The sequence below is a fragment of the Malus domestica genome, chromosome 04, assembly GCF_042453785.1.
Source record: "Malus domestica chromosome 04, GDT2T_hap1".
Taxonomy (NCBI): Eukaryota; Viridiplantae; Streptophyta; class Magnoliopsida; order Rosales; family Rosaceae; genus Malus; species Malus domestica.
This window is the reverse complement of record NC_091664.1, coordinates 20,290,226-20,309,360: the sequence shown is the minus strand read 5'-3', so window position 1 is coordinate 20,309,360 and position 19,135 is coordinate 20,290,226. Positions and strand designations below refer to the sequence as shown.

The 19,135-nt window shown below is 35.1% G+C and overlaps 1 protein-coding gene across 2 annotated transcripts; it reads left to right on the top strand.

Annotated features, from left to right (window-relative positions):
* Positions 1-11,778: 11,778 nt before the first annotated feature.
* On the top strand, positions 11,779-18,600 carry LOC103408369 (uncharacterized). Of its 2 annotated transcripts, none has more exons than XM_008347220.4 (19): positions 11,779-12,089; positions 12,179-13,093; positions 13,192-13,260; positions 13,349-13,547; positions 14,318-14,402; positions 14,595-14,654; positions 14,771-14,852; positions 14,951-15,010; positions 15,117-15,169; positions 15,324-15,502; positions 15,898-16,081; positions 16,373-16,430; positions 16,610-16,666; positions 16,746-16,991; positions 17,393-17,454; positions 17,601-17,657; positions 17,750-17,843; positions 17,959-18,099; positions 18,241-18,600. In XM_008347220.4, the coding sequence occupies exons 2-19, from the start codon at positions 12,350-12,352 to the stop codon at positions 18,322-18,324; spliced, it is 2,514 nt and encodes an 837-aa protein (XP_008345442.3). In that variant the 5' UTR covers positions 11,779-12,089; positions 12,179-12,349; the 3' UTR covers positions 18,325-18,600. The 2 variants fall into 2 exon arrangements, with proteins under 2 accessions (XP_008345442.3, XP_008345444.3); XM_008347222.4 differs by having other exon boundaries at positions 11,796-12,089; positions 12,296-13,093.
* Positions 18,601-19,135: the final 535 nt, after the last annotated feature.

Below are 19,135 nucleotides of genomic sequence, written 5' to 3'. Positions count from 1 at the left end.
TAAAAATGTGGTTTTTCGTTAAAATGAACAGTACCGAGTGCTTTTCGTTAAAGTTTCCTTGAAATTACGCATTTTATATGTGGGCTTCATGACCAATTTACAATTTTGGGAGAAGGAGAAAAGGACTGCAGATGAGCTGGAAGTGTAAACAACGTGGGCGAAAATGTCCATATGGATGTCGGTATATTCAATGAAGTGTAAACACTTATTTTAGGACTATTCATGCAGAGACTTTTTTTCTTTCTCCTTTCACCTAGAGACAAAACTATTCAATTTGGTAAGTAATGTCATGGTTGCTTTTTCGGCTCGCTTTTGCATTTAAGGTCATCTCCAACCGAGGGCTGGCCAGAGGGCTCGTTTGAGCCCTCTGGCCCTCCAAGATTCCCCAAGATATTAATATTTTAATGAACAGTACAGGGCCATATTTGCCTCCGTCTCCAACCGAGGGCCAGAGGGCCAAAGGGCTCGTTTTAGCCCTGTCACAAAAAACCGTCTCCAACCGAGGGCCAAAGGGCTATAGGGCCAAACATAATTAATTATTTAAAAACTACAATTTAATGTTGTATAAATGGCCTAGGAAGTTATACGAAAAAAATAGAATTGAAAAAAAATATGAAACAAATTTTGTGAAATAGAAGTTATAGGAAAAAAAATATGAAAAAAAATTTGATTCATATGAAAAGGAAAAAAAAAAGGGAAAAAAAGAAGTTTAAATTCATTAAAAAAAAAAGAAGTTTAAATTCATTAAAAAAAAAAAAAAGAGAGGCCTAATAATCCAACGGCTACTAGCCGTTACATTAAAAAACATTTCAAACTATTAGTGTCGGTTATAACCGACACTAATAGTAGAACTATTTAAAAAAAAAAAAGCTCTTTAATGCTGTCGGTTTTAACCGACAGCAATAGGAAACATTAAAAAAAAAAATAGCCAGCCCCGGGGCTGGCTGGCTGGCCGAAAGCAGCCAGCCCTCCAGCCCTCCAGCCCTCTCCGATCCCGTGGGGCCCTCCCAGATTCCAGAGCCCTCTGGCCTAGCCCTCGGTTGGAGACGGTTTTAGGGCTATTTTCGGCCCTCTGGCCCTCTGGACCCTTCAGTTGGAGATGGCCTAACATTTTGCTCACTGTGTTTGAAAGGTGAATGGATTTGTTGGGTCTCTCTCTTCTTCTTTTCATACGTTTTTTTTTTTTTTCACTCTCTTTCCTTCTTCGTTGCCAATGAACCAAGCTGTCATCAAAAGTGATCTCAATGCATGTTCAATTCGGTGAAGGATGTTGAAGTATGTAAAGATGGATGTGTTAAGATTTTTTTTAGAGAATAGAGAGCGAATGAGGTATAGAAATGTGGACTGAGATCGAAGGTGATTGCAGAGTTGAGTTTTTGGGTTGACAATTTGTTTATTAGCTACTAAATTATTAAGCCTATTTGTAAGTTTTTTTATTATATTAGACTTATGTGGCCCATTTATGTGTCGCATCAGCACATAACATAATTTTTGACAAAATTGTGACGAAAGAGCTACATTGATTTGAGACACTTACTTGTGGGACTACATTAATCAATTTTCAATTTTAGGGACCATTTTGATGTCGCGGATCAATTTCAAGAATCATTTTGATGTCGTGAGTCAATTTCAAGAACCATTTATGAGAAGAAAAAAAAAGATTTATGAGTTGATTTATGTGCCACATCAGCACTTAACAGATTTTTTAGCATAATTGTGACAGAAGGACCACATTAATTTGTGACACCTATTTTCAAGGACTATATTGATTGATTTTTAATTCTAGAGATCATCTTGATGGTGAGGGTCAATTTTAATAATCATTTATGATAAAAACCTTCTTTGTTTTTTTCTTTTCACCTAGAGACAAAACTATTCAACTTGGTTGGTAATGTCAAGGTTGCTTTTTCAGTTCGCTTTTGCATTTAAAATTTTGCTCACCGTGTTTGGAAGGTGAATGGATTTGTCGGGTCTCTCTCTTCTAGTCTTTTTTCATACGTTTTTTTTTTAAGGAAACTTTAACGAAAAACTCCCGGTACTGTTAACGAAAAATCATATTTTTACAATAAAAAGTCAATCCTGATACTATTCACTTTATTCTTTATTTTGTCTTTATCGTTAAAACTCAAAGTTTTAAACATTTTATCACTAGTTTTTTTTTTCCTTTTTCTTCTTATTTCCCCTTCTTCGTATGTACCCTTTTTTATTGGTTTAGGACTCTAAATAAGCCTTCTACGTGCTTGCTACGAGAAAACCCACTCTAAAATGCTCGTTTTAGAGGTGCGTCGTCTTCTTTCTTTTATTTTTTAAGTTTGTGTGTGTAGATTTATATTTTTTTGGTTTATCCAAATTGGAATTTTGTGTTTGTGATTTTAGTATGTTTTGAAAGTATACAAAACTGATTCTTCAGAGGGTTAATTTGACATTTTCACAAGATTTTTTTTTAAGTAAACAAACTAATTATACTAATAAGTATACAAAACTGATCCTACAGATAGTTAAGTTGTTTTTTTTAGAAATGTTTTTTGAAAGTATACAAACTGATTCTACATATGGTTGAAACTGCTCGGGCATAAATGGTCAAGTAGGAATTGGGTTGATGACATGTATGTAATTTTGTTGAAGTTGTGTAGATTGGGCTAAGTTGAGAGTATGTGATAAAATTTTTAAAATTGATTTCCTTGTTTTTGGGCTGGGTTTGGTGAGTGAGATTCTCTTCATATCTCTGTATGCGAAGTCTGTTGATCAAACAACCCTAACCATTCAAATTAATCCTAACGCTAGGAAGCAATTTTAACTTTTAAGGAGGGATGAAGAAAGGTGGTGGGAGATATAGAAGAAATGCACAAGGAAAGACGCAGAAAGTGAAACTAAAGACCCAAAACAATTTTATGTTTTCACTTTCAAGATTTCGTTTTTGTTGAATCTTTGTTTCATCCTCTCTCTTCCGTCACAAATGAAAAACCAAAAGTTACAAACAAAATAGTTATCAAATACTTCTTAATATTATAAAAGTGCCTAATAATATGCAAACTTGTATGAATGTATGAGTACATAACTAATCTGTCTACTAACACGATGATTTGTGACTCTTTCCCTTCCTACTTCCTAGGGGACTAATTCGGTGTCATTTTAACAGAAAATGGAGGCCATAATAGGAGTCACGATTAGACTCGGCCTATGGCCTAGTCTCTGGCTGAAACAGCCCAGTCCCATTTTATATAAGGTTTTACTTAGGTCCAAGTGTTAATATTTTTCTTGAATAATTCGGTGGATATTTCAAACTTGAAACTTCTTCCTATATAGAGAAAAAAAGTATCACTAAACCAATAACTAGTTGATTTTAATGGTAAGTTAGTTCATGTTATTTTAAAAGAAAAATGAAGCCAAAGTTAAGAATCATCATTCGACCACTGCTTAATATCAGGCTGAGCCGAACTAGCCCCCATTTTATGTAGAGTTAGATTTAGGGAATTGATTTTCACACACCTCTTTTAGCTTCTCATATACCCCCTCTTTCTTTATATCCATCGAATTAAATAAATCAAACGAAATCAAGTGCCATGATTAAATAGGGGTGTGTACAAGGCTAAAAAAAGTGTGTGAGAATCATTTCCCTAGACTTACTTGAGTTAAAACTATGCAATGGTATATATATGGCATGAAGATAATATTTTAGTAACTATTTTCATAGTCGAAACTCTGCTGTAAGTCTGTAACGCGTTTATCAACGTAGCTTTTATGTTTCTTGTTACAAAAGCTCGGAAAAAATTTCGCTGAAAGAAAAACCTCGTTGATCCTGGCCCTTAGTCTTGTTGATTCATTTTTTGCATAAATTATTTCAGAAACATTTTCTTTTTTTAATCAAAGTAGATGATTTTATTTTCTTTTTAAGCGAGAAAGAAAGGAAAAAAAAAAACATTGGAGGGTGCAATGAAGCGGCGCCACTCAGTACTATGGCGGCGATTTTGGCAATTACACATATGGATTTCAATTTATTTTCAAAATCTCCTATATGATTTAGTTTTTAAATGAGAATCCACTCAAAAGGAAAGTGCATTAAAATTACATGTTGTGTACATGGTAAGAAATCTTCCTCGTAAGGTCGGTGACTCTATATATAGAGTATGCATTTCACTTCAATCTTCATGACTTAGTTCACTCACTTATACAAAGCGTTAGTCTACACTAAATTAACCTAAACTATAAGGGGAGAATTAGAACTTGGGTGCAGAGAGAAAGAACATATGGTTCTAGCCAACTTGACTAAGTTAAGGTCTTCATGCATGAGTTTTTTCATAGTTAAAATATACGTTGTTTCGTTAGTATAATGATTGCGGGGAAAGGTGTGGCTTGAGTGTGAAAATTGAAGTCAAAGGTAAACTAAGTTATGCCTGGCTCCTTGTATGCCACAAGCAGAAGCTTAATCTATTTCTTGATTGGCTACTATGGGTGGCGTACAGGGAGCCAAGCATACCCTCTCTATCTTTCTCCATTTGAGTTGTCCTTCCATTGTTTGCATCATTTTGCTTTGGGACACTTTGGATGCGGTCCCTAGCTATCAATATTCTTTGATTGAAACCTTGTTAGTTTTTAATTTTTGATTGAGGTCCCTGACATTAATGTAATAATGTAAGTTACTATATTTTTTAAATTAAAAATTAAAAATTGAAATTTGTAATTGTTTATATTAATGAGATTTTAAATAAAACCCATAATTTATGGGATTAAAAATAATAAAATATAAATTATACTCTCTATTATATTGTGTGTGTGTGTGTGTGTACATTTATGTATGGGTACATTATCCAAAATTAACAAAAAAAGTTATTGTACCAAAACATGGATACATTCTCAAATCAACGAAAAAGAATGTACCCATATAAGTTTAAACATGGATTAAAAAATTTTGAATGGATTTTATATTAAAAAAAGGTACATTTTACATATAACAAATTGATATATTTGAGAATGGGTACATTGAAGATTAAAAAAATTGAAAAAATATATGAATGGGTACATTTAAGATTAAAAAATTGAGAATCTTTTTATATATATAAAAAAAAACTAATAGGTACAAACTTAATTTCATTTAATTTTTTATTATTTTCGAAATGTTTGAATTGAAAATTAATTAGAAGTTTAATAGAGGTGTGAGTATTAAACCCTAAATTAATTACTAATTTTTATATTAAAAAAATTATATAATAAACATGTAAATTCATTATCACATTAATGATAGGGACTTGAATCAAAATTTGAGAACTAATAAGGTTTTAGTCAATGAACAGTATGAACTAGGGACCGGATACTAATTTTTCCTTTTGCTTTTTTGGAACCAATCTTAGAAAAAATGTAAGTGAATCATAAAAAAACATTTAAAATGTTTCTTGCAAGAAGCACATAACTGATACTTCTTGTAGGAAGCACTTTAAGTGTTTTTGGAACCCAAAAACATTTTCTTTAAAAATGCTTTCAAACATATCCATAATTGTTTAGGAACTGAAGCTTTACCCAAAAAGAAAAAAATTGTGAAGGGAATGAAATTGAATTACATGCTTAAGTTGAAAAAAAATCCCTAATCCGCTGCTAATTAAGATTTCCCATACCATATGAGACTTATATCTTTCATTGTATTTTATCATTTTTGTGCTGGGATAAATGATAGACTAACGTTTCTTATCCTCTTATACATAATACATCGTTGTTTAATTTATTCAACTTTATAACCAAAATTTACAATGCATGCATATGTAAGTACTTTTTTCGGAACAAAGCAAGAAGGAACCATGCATGCACTGCGTAGTGACCACTCAACAGAGGGGGCGTTGAGGGAAAGTAAAGGTGCAATCAGACAGGACCCCAAATACAAAGGTTTTCAAAAAAAATTTCTATCTAAAATTTTTATGTAATAATGCTATATATTATCTTCTAAAAAAAATTACTTTTATTAGCACTCTAAAATCTCATTGTGCATCCCTTATAAGTGTAAATTTTTTTTCTTTCAAAATATAAAATTTTGAAGTACACGATGAGATATTTGAAGTGCCAATAACAACACCCTAAAAACGATTTTTTCTATTCTATTATGTAATAATGCTAAATATTCAAGTGAAACTTTGAAGTTAGAGTTTTAAAGAAGCCTTTTTCTTGTTTGGTTGTTCAAGATTGAAGTGTTTTTTTATTATTTAGTGAAAGTTATGTTTGTGACTCTTTTTACTTATTATTTAATGACATTTATAAATTTACAATCAGTGGTCCTAAATTATGTTGATTTAAGTTATTGCTTTCTAGCATCAATAGATTGTCCTACCTTTTTTTTTTGGGGAAAACTATTAGAAGGAGAGGCCCTTTTATAAATTTTGCACAGGATCCCTGAAGAGCCTGCCACTCAACAATGCATGCAACTCGTAACACGCTCCATCTCTCCGATCCATTCATCTCTGGATCTCAAGTATAGCTTGTATAAAAAATTTGCACATTTATACAGGGAGGGGGAGGTACAAACACAAGTTATGCGGATGCTGTTATTCGTGTTGCTGGTGCCAAACCGATTGGTCCTGCTGAAGCTTATGGCCTAAAAATGGGTTTTCTTATGCGCGAATAATTAGGAGGTTTATCAATGTTAAAGGTGATTCGAAGCTCATTAATTGTATTTTGTGTTGCTTTCGTATTTCTTAGAAAATTAAAATTATTGTTCTTGATATTTTGTATCTCAATTCTACCTTTAATTTTAGGGAGACTTTGGATGCGGTCCTTAGTTATGAATATTCTTTGATTGAAATCTTGTTGGTTTTTAATTTTTTATCGAGGTCCCTGAAATTAATGTGATAATTTATTTCTATGTACGTTACTATATTTTTTTAAATTAAAAATTAGAAATTTTAGTTGTTTATATAAATTAGATTTTAAATTTAAAAAACCATAATTTGTGGGATTAAAAATATTAAAATATAAATATACTATTGTGTGTGTGTATATAAACATGGGTACATTCATCAAAATTAACCAAAAAATTTATTGTATCAAAACATGGGTACATTCTTCTAAATCACAAAAAAAAAAAAAAGATATTAGGCTTAATAACATTAGTAAATTTCTTCAATTCAACTTGATATGGATACATTTTAAAATCAAAGAAAAAAGAATGTACCCATATACGTTTAAAAATGGATTAGAAAAAAATTGAATAGATTTTATATATATAAAAAAAAGAGGGTACATTTTAAGATTAAAAAGTTTTACATGAATGGGTACATTTAGCAAAATAAAAAGTACAAATAAAAACAATATATATGGGTAAAAATACAAATAAACTTTAAAAAATATGGGCACAAAAATAAATTAATATATGGGTACAAATTAAAAGTGAAAATAAAATTGGTACAAGTTAAAAAAGAATTACAAATTAAAAATGGGTACAAACTAAAACTAAAAATATATGATAAAAAATTTAGTCATAAATATAAATATACTAATTGTAACATTTTTAACATTAAATGAATGTATTTAGAAATAAAAAAATATTTTATTATTGAAATAATTAATGATGTTATTAATACCCAAGGACCTTTATCAAAATTTGAAAAGGAATAAGATTTTAATCAATGAAGTAGTAAAAAGAAGGATGAGAATCTAATTTTCCCTTAATTTTATTAGTTTTAGTCATGTTTGGCAGGAGGCTAATTATGTCGGGAAAACATTTAGCCAACTATGCTCACTCTATCCCCTATGATGTAAGGACCTAGATTGTCTGCCCTCCCCCATCCCATCTCCTTCCCATGCCCTCCTATTTCTGTGGTCACGGTTAAACCACGTAAACATTTTATATTGATTTTTTTTATAAAAATAATAAAACAAAAAGTAATGGGAATATAAAATGTTGACGTAATTTAACCGTGACTATATAAATATGAGGGAATGGGAATAGTATGGGATGGGGATGGCAAACAATCTAGGTCCATGATTGTCACAGCCCGTCCCGGGATTCTATTTATCGAGGTTGTGAAATGACGAAAGTACCCTTGATGGTTACTAAGGTATGTGTGTGACATGTTTTGAATAATGCATATTTTCCTAAGTTTTGGAAAATTTAAGTTGGATTAAAGGATGTGTGTATATTTGTGTGGTTAGGGAATTAAAGAGTGACTTGTTTTGGGTGGACCACACACACACACACGGGACACCTCATCTATCCCTTCCCCGAGCCCTCTCTCTCCCCTCCTTCTCAGTTCTCTCTCTCTCTCTCACTCGAACCGTACGGATAAGAACCCAAAATCCCTCAAAACATCACGGATCGACGCCAATAAGGTGAGTTTCTTCATCCTTACAACCTCCTGAGTTGAATGGTACCATTTTTGGAACTTAGAACCTTCGAAATCACGTGAAATCCGAACCCCATTTTGAAATCACTGTTCATGCACACGTGAATTGTTGAATTTCAAGGAATTCTAAGCTTACAGCCAAGGAAGCTCGGAGTACTTAGTTTGAAGATTTTGGACGTCGGGATCGTAGGGTTCGAAGTTGGCCGGTTTTCTTGGATTTTCTCCTGTGATATTTCGTAATTTTTAGAGCCTTAAACTAGTACAACGTGATTCTACACGCTTAGGGCTTCAATTTGATATAAAATGCGTGAAAAATGATTGAGAAATGACGGAGAACAAGGAGATTGAAAAATCTCCAGTTTTCCGGTGACTGGCAAAACCAGTCCGGTGACTGGAGGAAGAAGGAGATGCGTGTAGAGGCGCGTGGGTCCGTGCCCCTCCCGACGCGTGGGGGCGCGTGCGGCCTCGAAATTTTTTTCTAAAAATACCTCGACATCCGTGACGTCGAGTAGGTCACTGTGGTATATTCATATACCCAAATTGAACATCGTATGAGAAGTTATTATGAATTGTCGGTTATGTGCTTTAAATAACGTTGTTTTAGTTGTTTCGCATATAGGTGAGACCTATCCCGAGGACGAGCTCGTTCAAGGACGTCACGGGGGTTATGACCCTTCGACTTACCAGTGAGTGGGCAGTTATTTTCTGTTATTACCTATATACTACTGAATTTCCCAGAAATTGAATTTAAATGAAAGTATGTTTTTAAAATGCCATGCATGCATATTGTGAATTATATGAATTAGTAATTGATGCATATATATGTGAAATGGTGTTGTGAACGCACAAGTGAGTATCAGGTGAGTTTTATGTTATTCATGTGAACCATCGATGATGTGAATTGTGTTGAGAGCTCATAACCTGCACCCTTGGTGTTAGTGCTTATATTATTCACTCGCACCACACGCTCACCTTGGATCCAAGAAGGTGCATGTCGTATAGACCATGAGAGGGTTCCGACATGTTGTACAGACCATAGAGTGGTTCCGATTGTAGGTGATTTGAGATTATTATACAGCTGTTGATAAGAGAAGCACTAGAGCGTATTCTTACACCATTCTTATCGTACAGACTACTTCAGGTAGTTCTGATTTATGTGCAGAGTAGTGCCGTACAGGTCACTGTGGTGACTCCGGTTGGTTTGGATATTGAGCTATGGAATTAACCGTACAAGACCAACTGCAAGGTCTCCGGTTGATTCATTATGTCACCTGTTATATTGATGCATTCTTAATCTGTTATTGACATTTATTACATGGCATACTTTCTGGTTTTGATAAAGATTAGTGATTTGAGATATTTGAAGAATTATATGCATATTATGTTATTTTCTGGGAAAGTATACAGGTTTTACAGCGAGGGGTTAGAAATGTTATTAATCGAAATGTTTTTAAAAGCTTTGTTTTACTGACCCACTCAATTTTGTTTTGCGCCCCTCCAGGTTCTAGTTAGCAGTTGTTGGTGGCCCATGAGGATTCCCACGGCGTACTGACATACTACATAAATGTAGGACTCACCTTCGGGTGTTGTAATTTAGTTATGGTCCTACTTGACTGCACCTAGTACTTATGCTCTGAATATGTGTGTTTCACACTTAAAACTTACTCTAGCATGCTAGTTGGACATTATTGCTAGTAGTTGGTTTTTATTCCTTCGTAATTCTCGTATCTTTTGCTTCCGCACCGCGCTTTTGGTTACGTCACGCTCACGTGGTGGCTAGCACCCCTTGATTATAGGATCGGGATGTGTCAATGATGAAATTTGGATTTGTACCTCCCTTCATTCTAAACTATCGTTATTAAATAATGCTTTTATGTACTGATGGCCTTGGTGATTCTGTTTTTTTTTTTTTTTTTTTTAAAGGCAATAAATTAGTTTTTATTAAAGGAAAAAAAACAGTAACCATGCCACGAACCATGCCACTGGGGCCTTGGTGATTCTAAACTATCGTTATTAAATAATGCATTTCACATCACTGAGGATTTGAATCACTTTCCACTAACCATGCCACGAAGAACACACCGAGATCATTCTGCAGGTGTCTCTTGAGTTGTGACCTAAACAACTGATGGTTAACCAAACAGTCAACCTATCAAAAAGAATAAATTGGCCAAATGACAAAATATTGGGACGACATTCGAAATTGTTTAACCTCGTAGCTTAAAAACCGGCAAGTTTTCTAAAAAAAGAAAAGGTGCGTGGTAGCAAAGATCTTTGAACTTTACTTCATATTTAGTTTTTTTTTCTTGAATTCTCATATTAGTTTCTTCCGTCTTTTAACTTAATTAGCAGTGATCATTATGTCAAATTTGTCTTTTTTCCATCTAATTTAAGGGTATAATGACCCATATAGAAAATAATTCTAATTTATTTAAAAGGAAACTTGGCTTATTAAGGTCAAGGAGGAGTTACTCCTCAAAATATTTAGTAACATAGTCACAAAATTTTGTACTTATAATTGATATGTTACAAATCACTATGTAAAGATCACCAATAAAAAAAATCAATTAAAACTAAGATCGTTTCGTCAATTCCTAAGGAGTTCCGATCATAAATACACAGTTTATGAATAGGTCATGAGGTAATAAAGGGGAGTTCCTTCTCAATCTTTGAGGAGCCAAGTCTATCTCCTAAAAAAAATCAATTTTTTAATTGTTTGGATGAACTTCCTATTTTATCTCTCAACTTAACATAAAAATTGACAGAGTTAATGAAAAGACTACTAGTATAACAAATGACATAATTCGAATATAGTAGAGTTTAGAGACGAAAACTTAACTCGTGGTATAGATCAGAAATTTTTAGGACAATTTAGCCAAAAAAAAAGAATAAGAGAGTTCCTTAAAACCCCTAAGAGGCCCACTTAGGTAATTTAAACTCCTTATCAGCCCAGACTCCAGAGCCCACTTAATACTTATTTTGTACCTGGCCCACACCCTTTCCATCTTTATCTTCCTTTTAAGAAAAAATAAAAATAAAATAAAAATCCATCATTGGGACAGTTATGTGTTTCTTTTGCTTTTCTGGCTGTGACAGTTAGGTTCTGTCCATTTTAAAAGTCAGTTATGACCCCCCTCCAAAACCCTCTACACTTCCTCCGATGCCTCCACCTGTCTCATCCAACGGCATAAATTCCATCTAACACATCACTCACGGTTACTTCCGCGCACCAAACTCTCAGAAATACAAAATTCCCGCAAAAAAAAAAAAAAAAAGCGGGACTCGCGGTTCCAAGTCACATCATACGTGTCATGGCGCCTGGTGGGTCAGATAATTGCACACCACGCGGCGCAATTTGGTTGGCCAAAAGAGTGGGCCCGTAGGCTTTATCCACCTGCCGTCTCGTTTCTTCCAAAGAAACCCATTCGTCACCTTTTATTTATTTATATAAATAAACTTGGCATTTTATCTGAGTGTCGTCCCTCAAAAGTTGAATCTGGAGCGCGAGCCAGGCTTTTTCATTTCGGTATTTTTGCCGCTCTGCACGTTTTCACCCGTTTCTCGAAACAGAATTGAAAACCCTAACCCTTTTTCGCATCCCGCGCTATTTCCTCTCGCAGATCTCACTCGACAGAAACACCCCTGATTTGTTTTCTTGAATTTCAGATCCGCAACTTTCCGAATTCGATTCGGAAACGCTTTGGATCTCCGAGCTCCTCTTTCTTCTATCGGATTTGGATTTGGATTTGGATTTCGTAAGAGAAGGTTAGTTTGTTAATTTTTACTTGAAAATTGGTGATTCCGATGTTTTTGTTTTCGTTTTTCGTGTTTTTTATTCGATTCCTTGCTTTTAGGATTAAAAACTGTTTTTGAATTCTGGGGGAAAAACTGTGGTTCGTGATCCGAGCTCCGGTAATTAGGATTCGTTTTTGGAATTAGAATTCTGATTGAATGCCGTCTCCGTATCACAGTGCTTGTTATTGGAAATTTATTGAATTTCGATTCGTGAGTGGAGTTGTAGTTGGATGGGTGAAGAGGCAATTTGTGTGGGGAAATTGAGAGATGGGGAAGTGGAAACAGAAAACTCCCCGAGAGCTGAATTGAAGCGAGAGCACGAGTGTCTCGGAGATGATAGCGCGGCAGATTCGTTTCCAAACAAGAAGCAAGTGAAGGAGCATTCCAATGAGGATATACGTTCGGAAGTATCAAACCCCGTTGTGTCTCCGAAAGAGAATGGCTCCACTTTTCAGGACATTACTAGCCAACCTGCTGAATTGGTAAATAATAACCGAACAGAGTGCGCTGAAGTTGAGTCCTCATGTTCGGGGAATCCAGGCTCTGAGGAGACCTTGAGCGATGGACAGTGTACCGTGAATGATAATTGCCAAATTGAGAATGAGACGAATGGTGATGTATTGACCTCTCGGGTTGTGGTTGAAATTCCTAAGCTTGCCAGTTCATCTGGGATTCGCAAGATTACGTTCAAATTCAGCAAGAAAAAGGAGGATTGTGACTCTTCACATGGAAATGCTTATGAGGAGTCCGGAATGGACTTTCAGGCAACGGCTAGTACAAGTAGGGAGTTTCCAGCAAGTTCATATTGGAGGCAGTGTGCTGAATCCGGTAACTTTCATCCTTGTGCTTCTAATTGGGAGTTGGAAGGTTCTACTAATGTAGTTCCGAGCAGCTATCCTTCAAATGTTAAAAAGCTATTGTCCACTGGTATTCTTGATGGGGCTCGAGTGAAGTATGTTTCCTCCCCGCCAAAGGTACTATATCAAATATATTGTTTTTTCTCTGTTGGATGTAATATCTGCTTGCAGTGAATATTTATTTTCTGTAGAGGTTCTAACATAAATTTTGGCAGATAGAGCTACATGGAATTATAAGTGGCGGTGGTTATTTGTGCGGCTGCTTATCATGCAATTTCACCAGGGCAAGTTTACTCACTGTTTACATTGTTTTGAGTTTAAGTGCAATATTGCTTATAGGCTTATAGCTAATTGATTCAATGAAATGAGCAGGTACTCAGTGCATATGAGTTTGAGCAGCATGCTGGTGTCAAGACTCGGCATCCTAATAATCACATATACATGGAGAATGGGAGGCCAGTTTATAGCATCATACAAGAACTGAAGACTGCTCCTCTAAGCAGTCTGGATGAAGTGATAAAGGATATTGCTGGTTCTGCTCTCAACGAAGAGTCCTTCCGGATTTGGAAAGGTAATTTTTAAGCAGCAACACTTTTCTGAGTTTTATTTTCATTTCCAAAATAGCTCTTCTTCCAATAAACCTTTTAAGATAGCTCGTCTCCCAATTATTGAATCAATACTTGACTCACACATATAAGATTTGTGGACCTGCAAAAGCGCAAATAACGTTAGACCAAATCCATATCCACTTAGGTAGGATCTCAAGTAGGGGCTCAACACAAAATGGCGTATGCTCTGCATCAAAAGCTTTCGCACTTGATCACACTACCTTTGTTTGGGAACTGAATGAGCGATTCCCATAGGATGATGATTATGATGTGTATATATGTTTTGGACAGTAACTATTATATGAAAATGAAGGAGGATGGGAAGGAAAGTGGTTGGGGAAGGAGGGGGAGGGCTTGTCAGAAGAAAACTTCATTGCTTGGTTTGAGCTTGATTCCAAGTCATGTTTAATTTCACCATCATTTTTCTCAACTTCCTTAGACAAATATCATATATCTCAGATCCAGAAAATCTGACATTCATGAAGCTCATTTGTCATGTGCTTGATGAGATTTTGAGGGTAGTGTAATATAATCAGATGAAAAGTTCACTAATGATAGAACATTTTAACAAATTTTGGGTTTTCAAAATGCTTATGTTGGAATACTGGAAGTGCTAAGGAAAAAGCGATCAACTGAAGGGAAACAAAATTGTGTCCAGTTGATATATATGTTATGTTAATGTGATATTGAGACCCTAATGTTCCTTTTTTTATATATATAAAACATTCTGCAGCAACTCTTTATTGTATTGATGGAATGGCTGAAGTGGAGAAAAGACATCGTGTGAAGCTCCCTAAATTGCCTCATCCAGTTCCCAGGTAATAAACTTAACACATGGTACACTGAATATAAGTCCATCATTAAATTTGTTAGATTAATGTAACGGTGATTGAACTTAATTTAATTACAGGCTAATGGAACATTTTAGATTCTTTTACCATTGTCTTTGTCATTCAGATTAAGATAACTTGTTTTGTGCATGAAAAACTGAAACTGTATATGCTGTGCAGACCAAGCTTCCATGCAACTATGAACCAGAAGAAAACTGCTGAAGGTGGCAATAGGAGAAGGTTCACCCCATCCCTTTGCCCCCTTTTCTTATTTTGATTCTTTGTGAGTTTTTTTTTTTGACAAGATACTGTCAGGGTGAGTTTTGTTTGATTCAGAAATTTCTGCTGGTTGATAGGGATAATGATCTTCACCGGTTACTATTTATGCCAAATGGACTTCCAGATGGAGCTAAATTGGCATACTATGTCAAAGGGCAGGTAATTATATAGATATAGTTATCATGATGATGCTGGTTTCAGGTGTCAATGCCTGTAACTTTTGATCTTTAAATGATTTGATGCTTTCATATTCCCAGAGATTGCTTGGTGGCTATAAGCAAGGAAATGGGATAGTCTGTAATTGCTGTGACAAAGAGGTAAATACTGAGCTGCACAGACCACATCAAATTTGAGTCCTGCATATTGGTCTAGCCCCTCCTTCCCCTTTCTCTCATGTCAATCTTACTCTTTATATGTAAACAGATAAGCCCTTCACAGTTTGAAGCTCATGCTGGAATGGCTGCAAGGCGTCAACCGTGAGTAGCTTCTAAAGAGCTTTGGCTGCTGTTCTAGTTTTTTAGTGTGTGAAGTGTAGATAATTTATTTCATTTTGCAGCTACCATCACATCTATACTTCCAATGGATAGTTGTTTAGTGTGTCATGTGTAGATAATTTATTTCATGTTGCAGCTACCGTCACATCTATACTTCCAATGGATTGACACTTCACGATATAGCCATGTCATTGGCCAATGGGCAAAACCTGACAATTGGTGGCAGTGATGGAAATGATGATATGTGTGCTGTGTGTGGACATGATACAGGGGATTTGATTTTCTGTGATGGATGCCCTCGTGCTTATCATTCAGGTTGATATTGTTTCTAATTTTTGGTACTTGATTTTAGTTTTGGATGTATACATTTGTTCTGTGTCCTTTAAGTCTTGCTCATCAACATTTTAGATCACATTTTGATATATTCCATTTTGTTCTTTCCCCGGTTGAACTGAAAATTTAGTGGTTTGATGAATGATTTTTGATCTACATCACTGTCTTCTCAATCTAATGATAGGAAGTATTGTCCCCATGCTAATATTACTCATGTTTGAAAAAAAACAAAAATAATATATCAATTCTTTTGGTGGAAACAAAGTCATCATATATATTGATGTTAATAATTTTAATATCCCTATGAATCAATCAAGTTAGTAGTTGTTAGGTGTTTCATTTTTTTTTTTTTGGGTCTAACTTTGTTTATATTGCAGCTTGTTTGGATTTACCATTGGTTCCTCAAGGTGATTGGCATTGTCCAGATTGTAGAGATAAGTTTGAACCTGGTAAAAAGGCTGCTGCTGGGGAATCTTCAAATATTGGAAGACCTATTGTAATACGTTTGACACGGGTCTTCAATGCACCTGAGTATGAAATTGGTGGCTGCGTTGTTTGCAGGTTGGTTCCTCTTGTGTATAAATTCCATTCATTTCTTGTGTGCATTTTAAGCAGTCTGACATGAATGACGGTCTTCACGAAGTTGGTTAAATTTTGAGTGTCACATCATGCTCAACACCCATGTCTACAAACTATTTTGTTGGAAATTTGGTACCCTGGTTTCTAGGCAATTTCTTGCAATATATTTTTTTTATAATATCTCTTGAGGACTCTTGCGCTATAATTTCTTTACTTGATGCTTGCCATTTGGTTATCACTCATAGGTGCTAACGTATTATTTTGTATTTTTAGGAGCCAAGATTTCAGTGCAGCTTTGTTTGATGAACGAACGGTTATAATCTGTGACCAGGTATGACTTAACATTTTTGCTCTTTTGATCACATGCAACGAGAGTTTGTCAAAATTTTCTCTCTTTAGTCATCTTTGTTTTATTCACCTCTCCCAAACCCTGCGTAAAGCGGGAACCTTGTGCATTGGGTACGACCTTTAGTCATCTTTGTTTTATTCTTACCATTGATTCTTGTTCAGTGTGAGAAGGAGTTCCATGTGGGTTGCTTACGGGACAGTGGATTATGTGACTTAAAAGTATGTTCTGAATGTTGTGGTGGTTAAATTTTTTAAATTTTCTGGGATGCTAATTTATATTTTATGCGTCTTACTGCAGGAACTCCCCAAAGATAAATGGTTTTGTTGTGATGACTGTAATAGGATTCATTCAGCTTTACAGAATTTAGTATTCAATGGAGCAGAGCGTGTTCCAGCTCCATTATCAGATACAATAATCCGGAAGCATGCAGATAGAGGTTTGCTTATTGATGGAGTGGCAGATGTTCAATGGCGAGTTTTCAGTGGAAAGAGTCGCTATCCGGAACACCTACCCTTCCTTTCAAGGGCTGCTGCTATTTTTCGAGTAAGTACATATATGTGCGTTGGAATTTCTACCTTATTCTTTTACGCTCTTTGATGCATTCCTATTAACGTATGGCGCTGAACTTGGACTTGGTGTTTTATTCTTTCCCATTTGTATGTTTAAAATCCCCAAAGAAGTAGAATTTACTTAGAACTGGTAAGTTATGTTTCAGAGCATCAAAATTTATACAGGATGAATATATTAAGGGAGTGGCTTCTCTCATTTATCACTTGGCGTTCTAGATTAGGCTTCCTATCTAAGTTTTATGTATTTTTCTGTTACTTGTTAGTTGTCAATTGTGTATATACCATATGTTGTCACTTAATTTGGTTGTACGGACAAATTTATGCTGAATAGTTATCAATGTTGTCACCTTCAAATTGATTGTGCTCAATTGGCAGGAGTGCTTTGACCCTATTGTTGCACAGTCTGGTCGCGACTTGATCCCTGTTATGGTATATGGGTAAGCGGTGGTTTTTAATTGTTCCGCTGATTTTTAGTTTTTTGTTGCTTCCTGTAATTAGGAATTTTTGTGTAGCGTTTGTTCATCCAATGTAAATTTCTATGACTAATATTATGAAATCAATTATTTTTCCCGGCATGTTTCAGGAGAAATATTTCAGGTCAAGAGTTTGGAGGCATGTACTGTGTTGTTTTGATAGTGGGGTATGTTGCTCCTCTGGTGTTAGTGCGGATTGTAGTATTTGATGGTTTTGTCACACCATTTCACACTAGTAATAATTTTCGTTTATGTCCAGGTCTGTTGTTATATCTGCTGGTCTCCTTAGGGTTTTTGGTCGGGAGGTTGCTGAGCTTCCGATCGTTGCTACTAGTAGAGAACATCAAGGAAAAGTGAGTATGATTTGGAATCTGCTCTTGTTTATTTGATATACTTTAATGTTTTTCCTTTTCTATGAAAATTACCCTTTGTTTGAAGTTTGACGTCATTGTTTTTTGGTGTTTTTAGGGTTACTTCCAAGCACTATTTTCATGTATAGAGAGGTTACTTATTTCCCTGAAAGTGGAAAAACTGGTTCTCCCCGCGGCTGAGGAAGCCGAGTCAATCTGGACGAGGAAGTTAGGATTTAGAAAGATGAGAGATGAGCAAGTAAGTGTATACAGTTATTTGAATTGCAGATAGTGCGGAGAGTTAGAGAGAAATTGATTTTTCTAACTCGGTATTACAAAGCGGGCTGTTCTTGTTTAAACTTTTAACATTAACAGCTTAATTTTTTTTCTTACGTTCCAGTTATCGAAATACATGAGAGATGTGCAGTTGACAATTTTCCGAGGGACGTCAATGCTAGAGAAGGCAGTGAAGTTGACGGATTGAAAACTTGCCAATCTCCCGAAGTTCCGCACGGCAAAATTAGATGTAGAAAGTGTTTTATTTGTGTTGTTTTTTTTTTCTCATATCTTTTCAGTTAGCGCTTGACGCCTCCTGTAATATCGCTGCTATTTTTAGTTACGCTGGTGATTCGCCTCTCCAATAAGCATCAGTTTGAGGATTTTAGAGAGTAAAAGAGGAAGAGGAGTAGGAACAATGTATGTAAAAAGAGAAGAAAAGAAATTGCATGCTGACCTTTTATCCTGCATGCATGCGATGCCACATTTGTTTTTGTTACTGTATGACGACATTGTTTGCCATAATTCCCATTTGAACGGTTAATTTGCTTCTAGCACTTTTGGATTTAAAAAAAAAATGACACTAACCAGGCAACTAAAGGGCAACATATCATGATTCATGTACGATTATTTCTTGTTTAGTGTTTTTTTATTATCAGTTTTTGTTAAACATTAGCGATCAGTTCTATTTGTGTATATTTTCCAAAACTATTAAGATTTGTTTATGCTAGATTAGGCTACAATTGCATTTCACAAAAACATGAATCTGATTGGATTTGTAATTGGTGATTCCAATATTACGTTCCCAAAAACTTCCACATCCAGATATTTTTGAGTGCGACTCAACCACTTGACCATCCCACCATCTAAACCTTCATTTTGTGTTATTGGGGACATATTCGAACTTTATTTATTTATTTATTTTTATGAATAAACAATAGTGTCCACACTAAGAGAGAAGGGGTAGGCTTAGCCTCTTAATGAGCTATTAATAATGTGATTCAAATTCGCTATTGACG

Coding starts and splice junctions, on each gene's coding strand:
- LOC103408369 (XM_008347220.4), top strand. CDS start 12,350: ATGGGTGAAGAGGCAATTTGTGTGGGGAAATTGAGAGATGGGGAAGTG. Junction 14,853..14,950: donor CATACTATGTCAAAGGGCAG/GTAATTATATAG, acceptor TCATATTCCCAG/AGATTGCTTGGTGGCTATAA. Junction 16,082..16,372: donor GGTGGCTGCGTTGTTTGCAG/GTTGGTTCCTCT, acceptor TTGTATTTTTAG/GAGCCAAGATTTCAGTGCAG.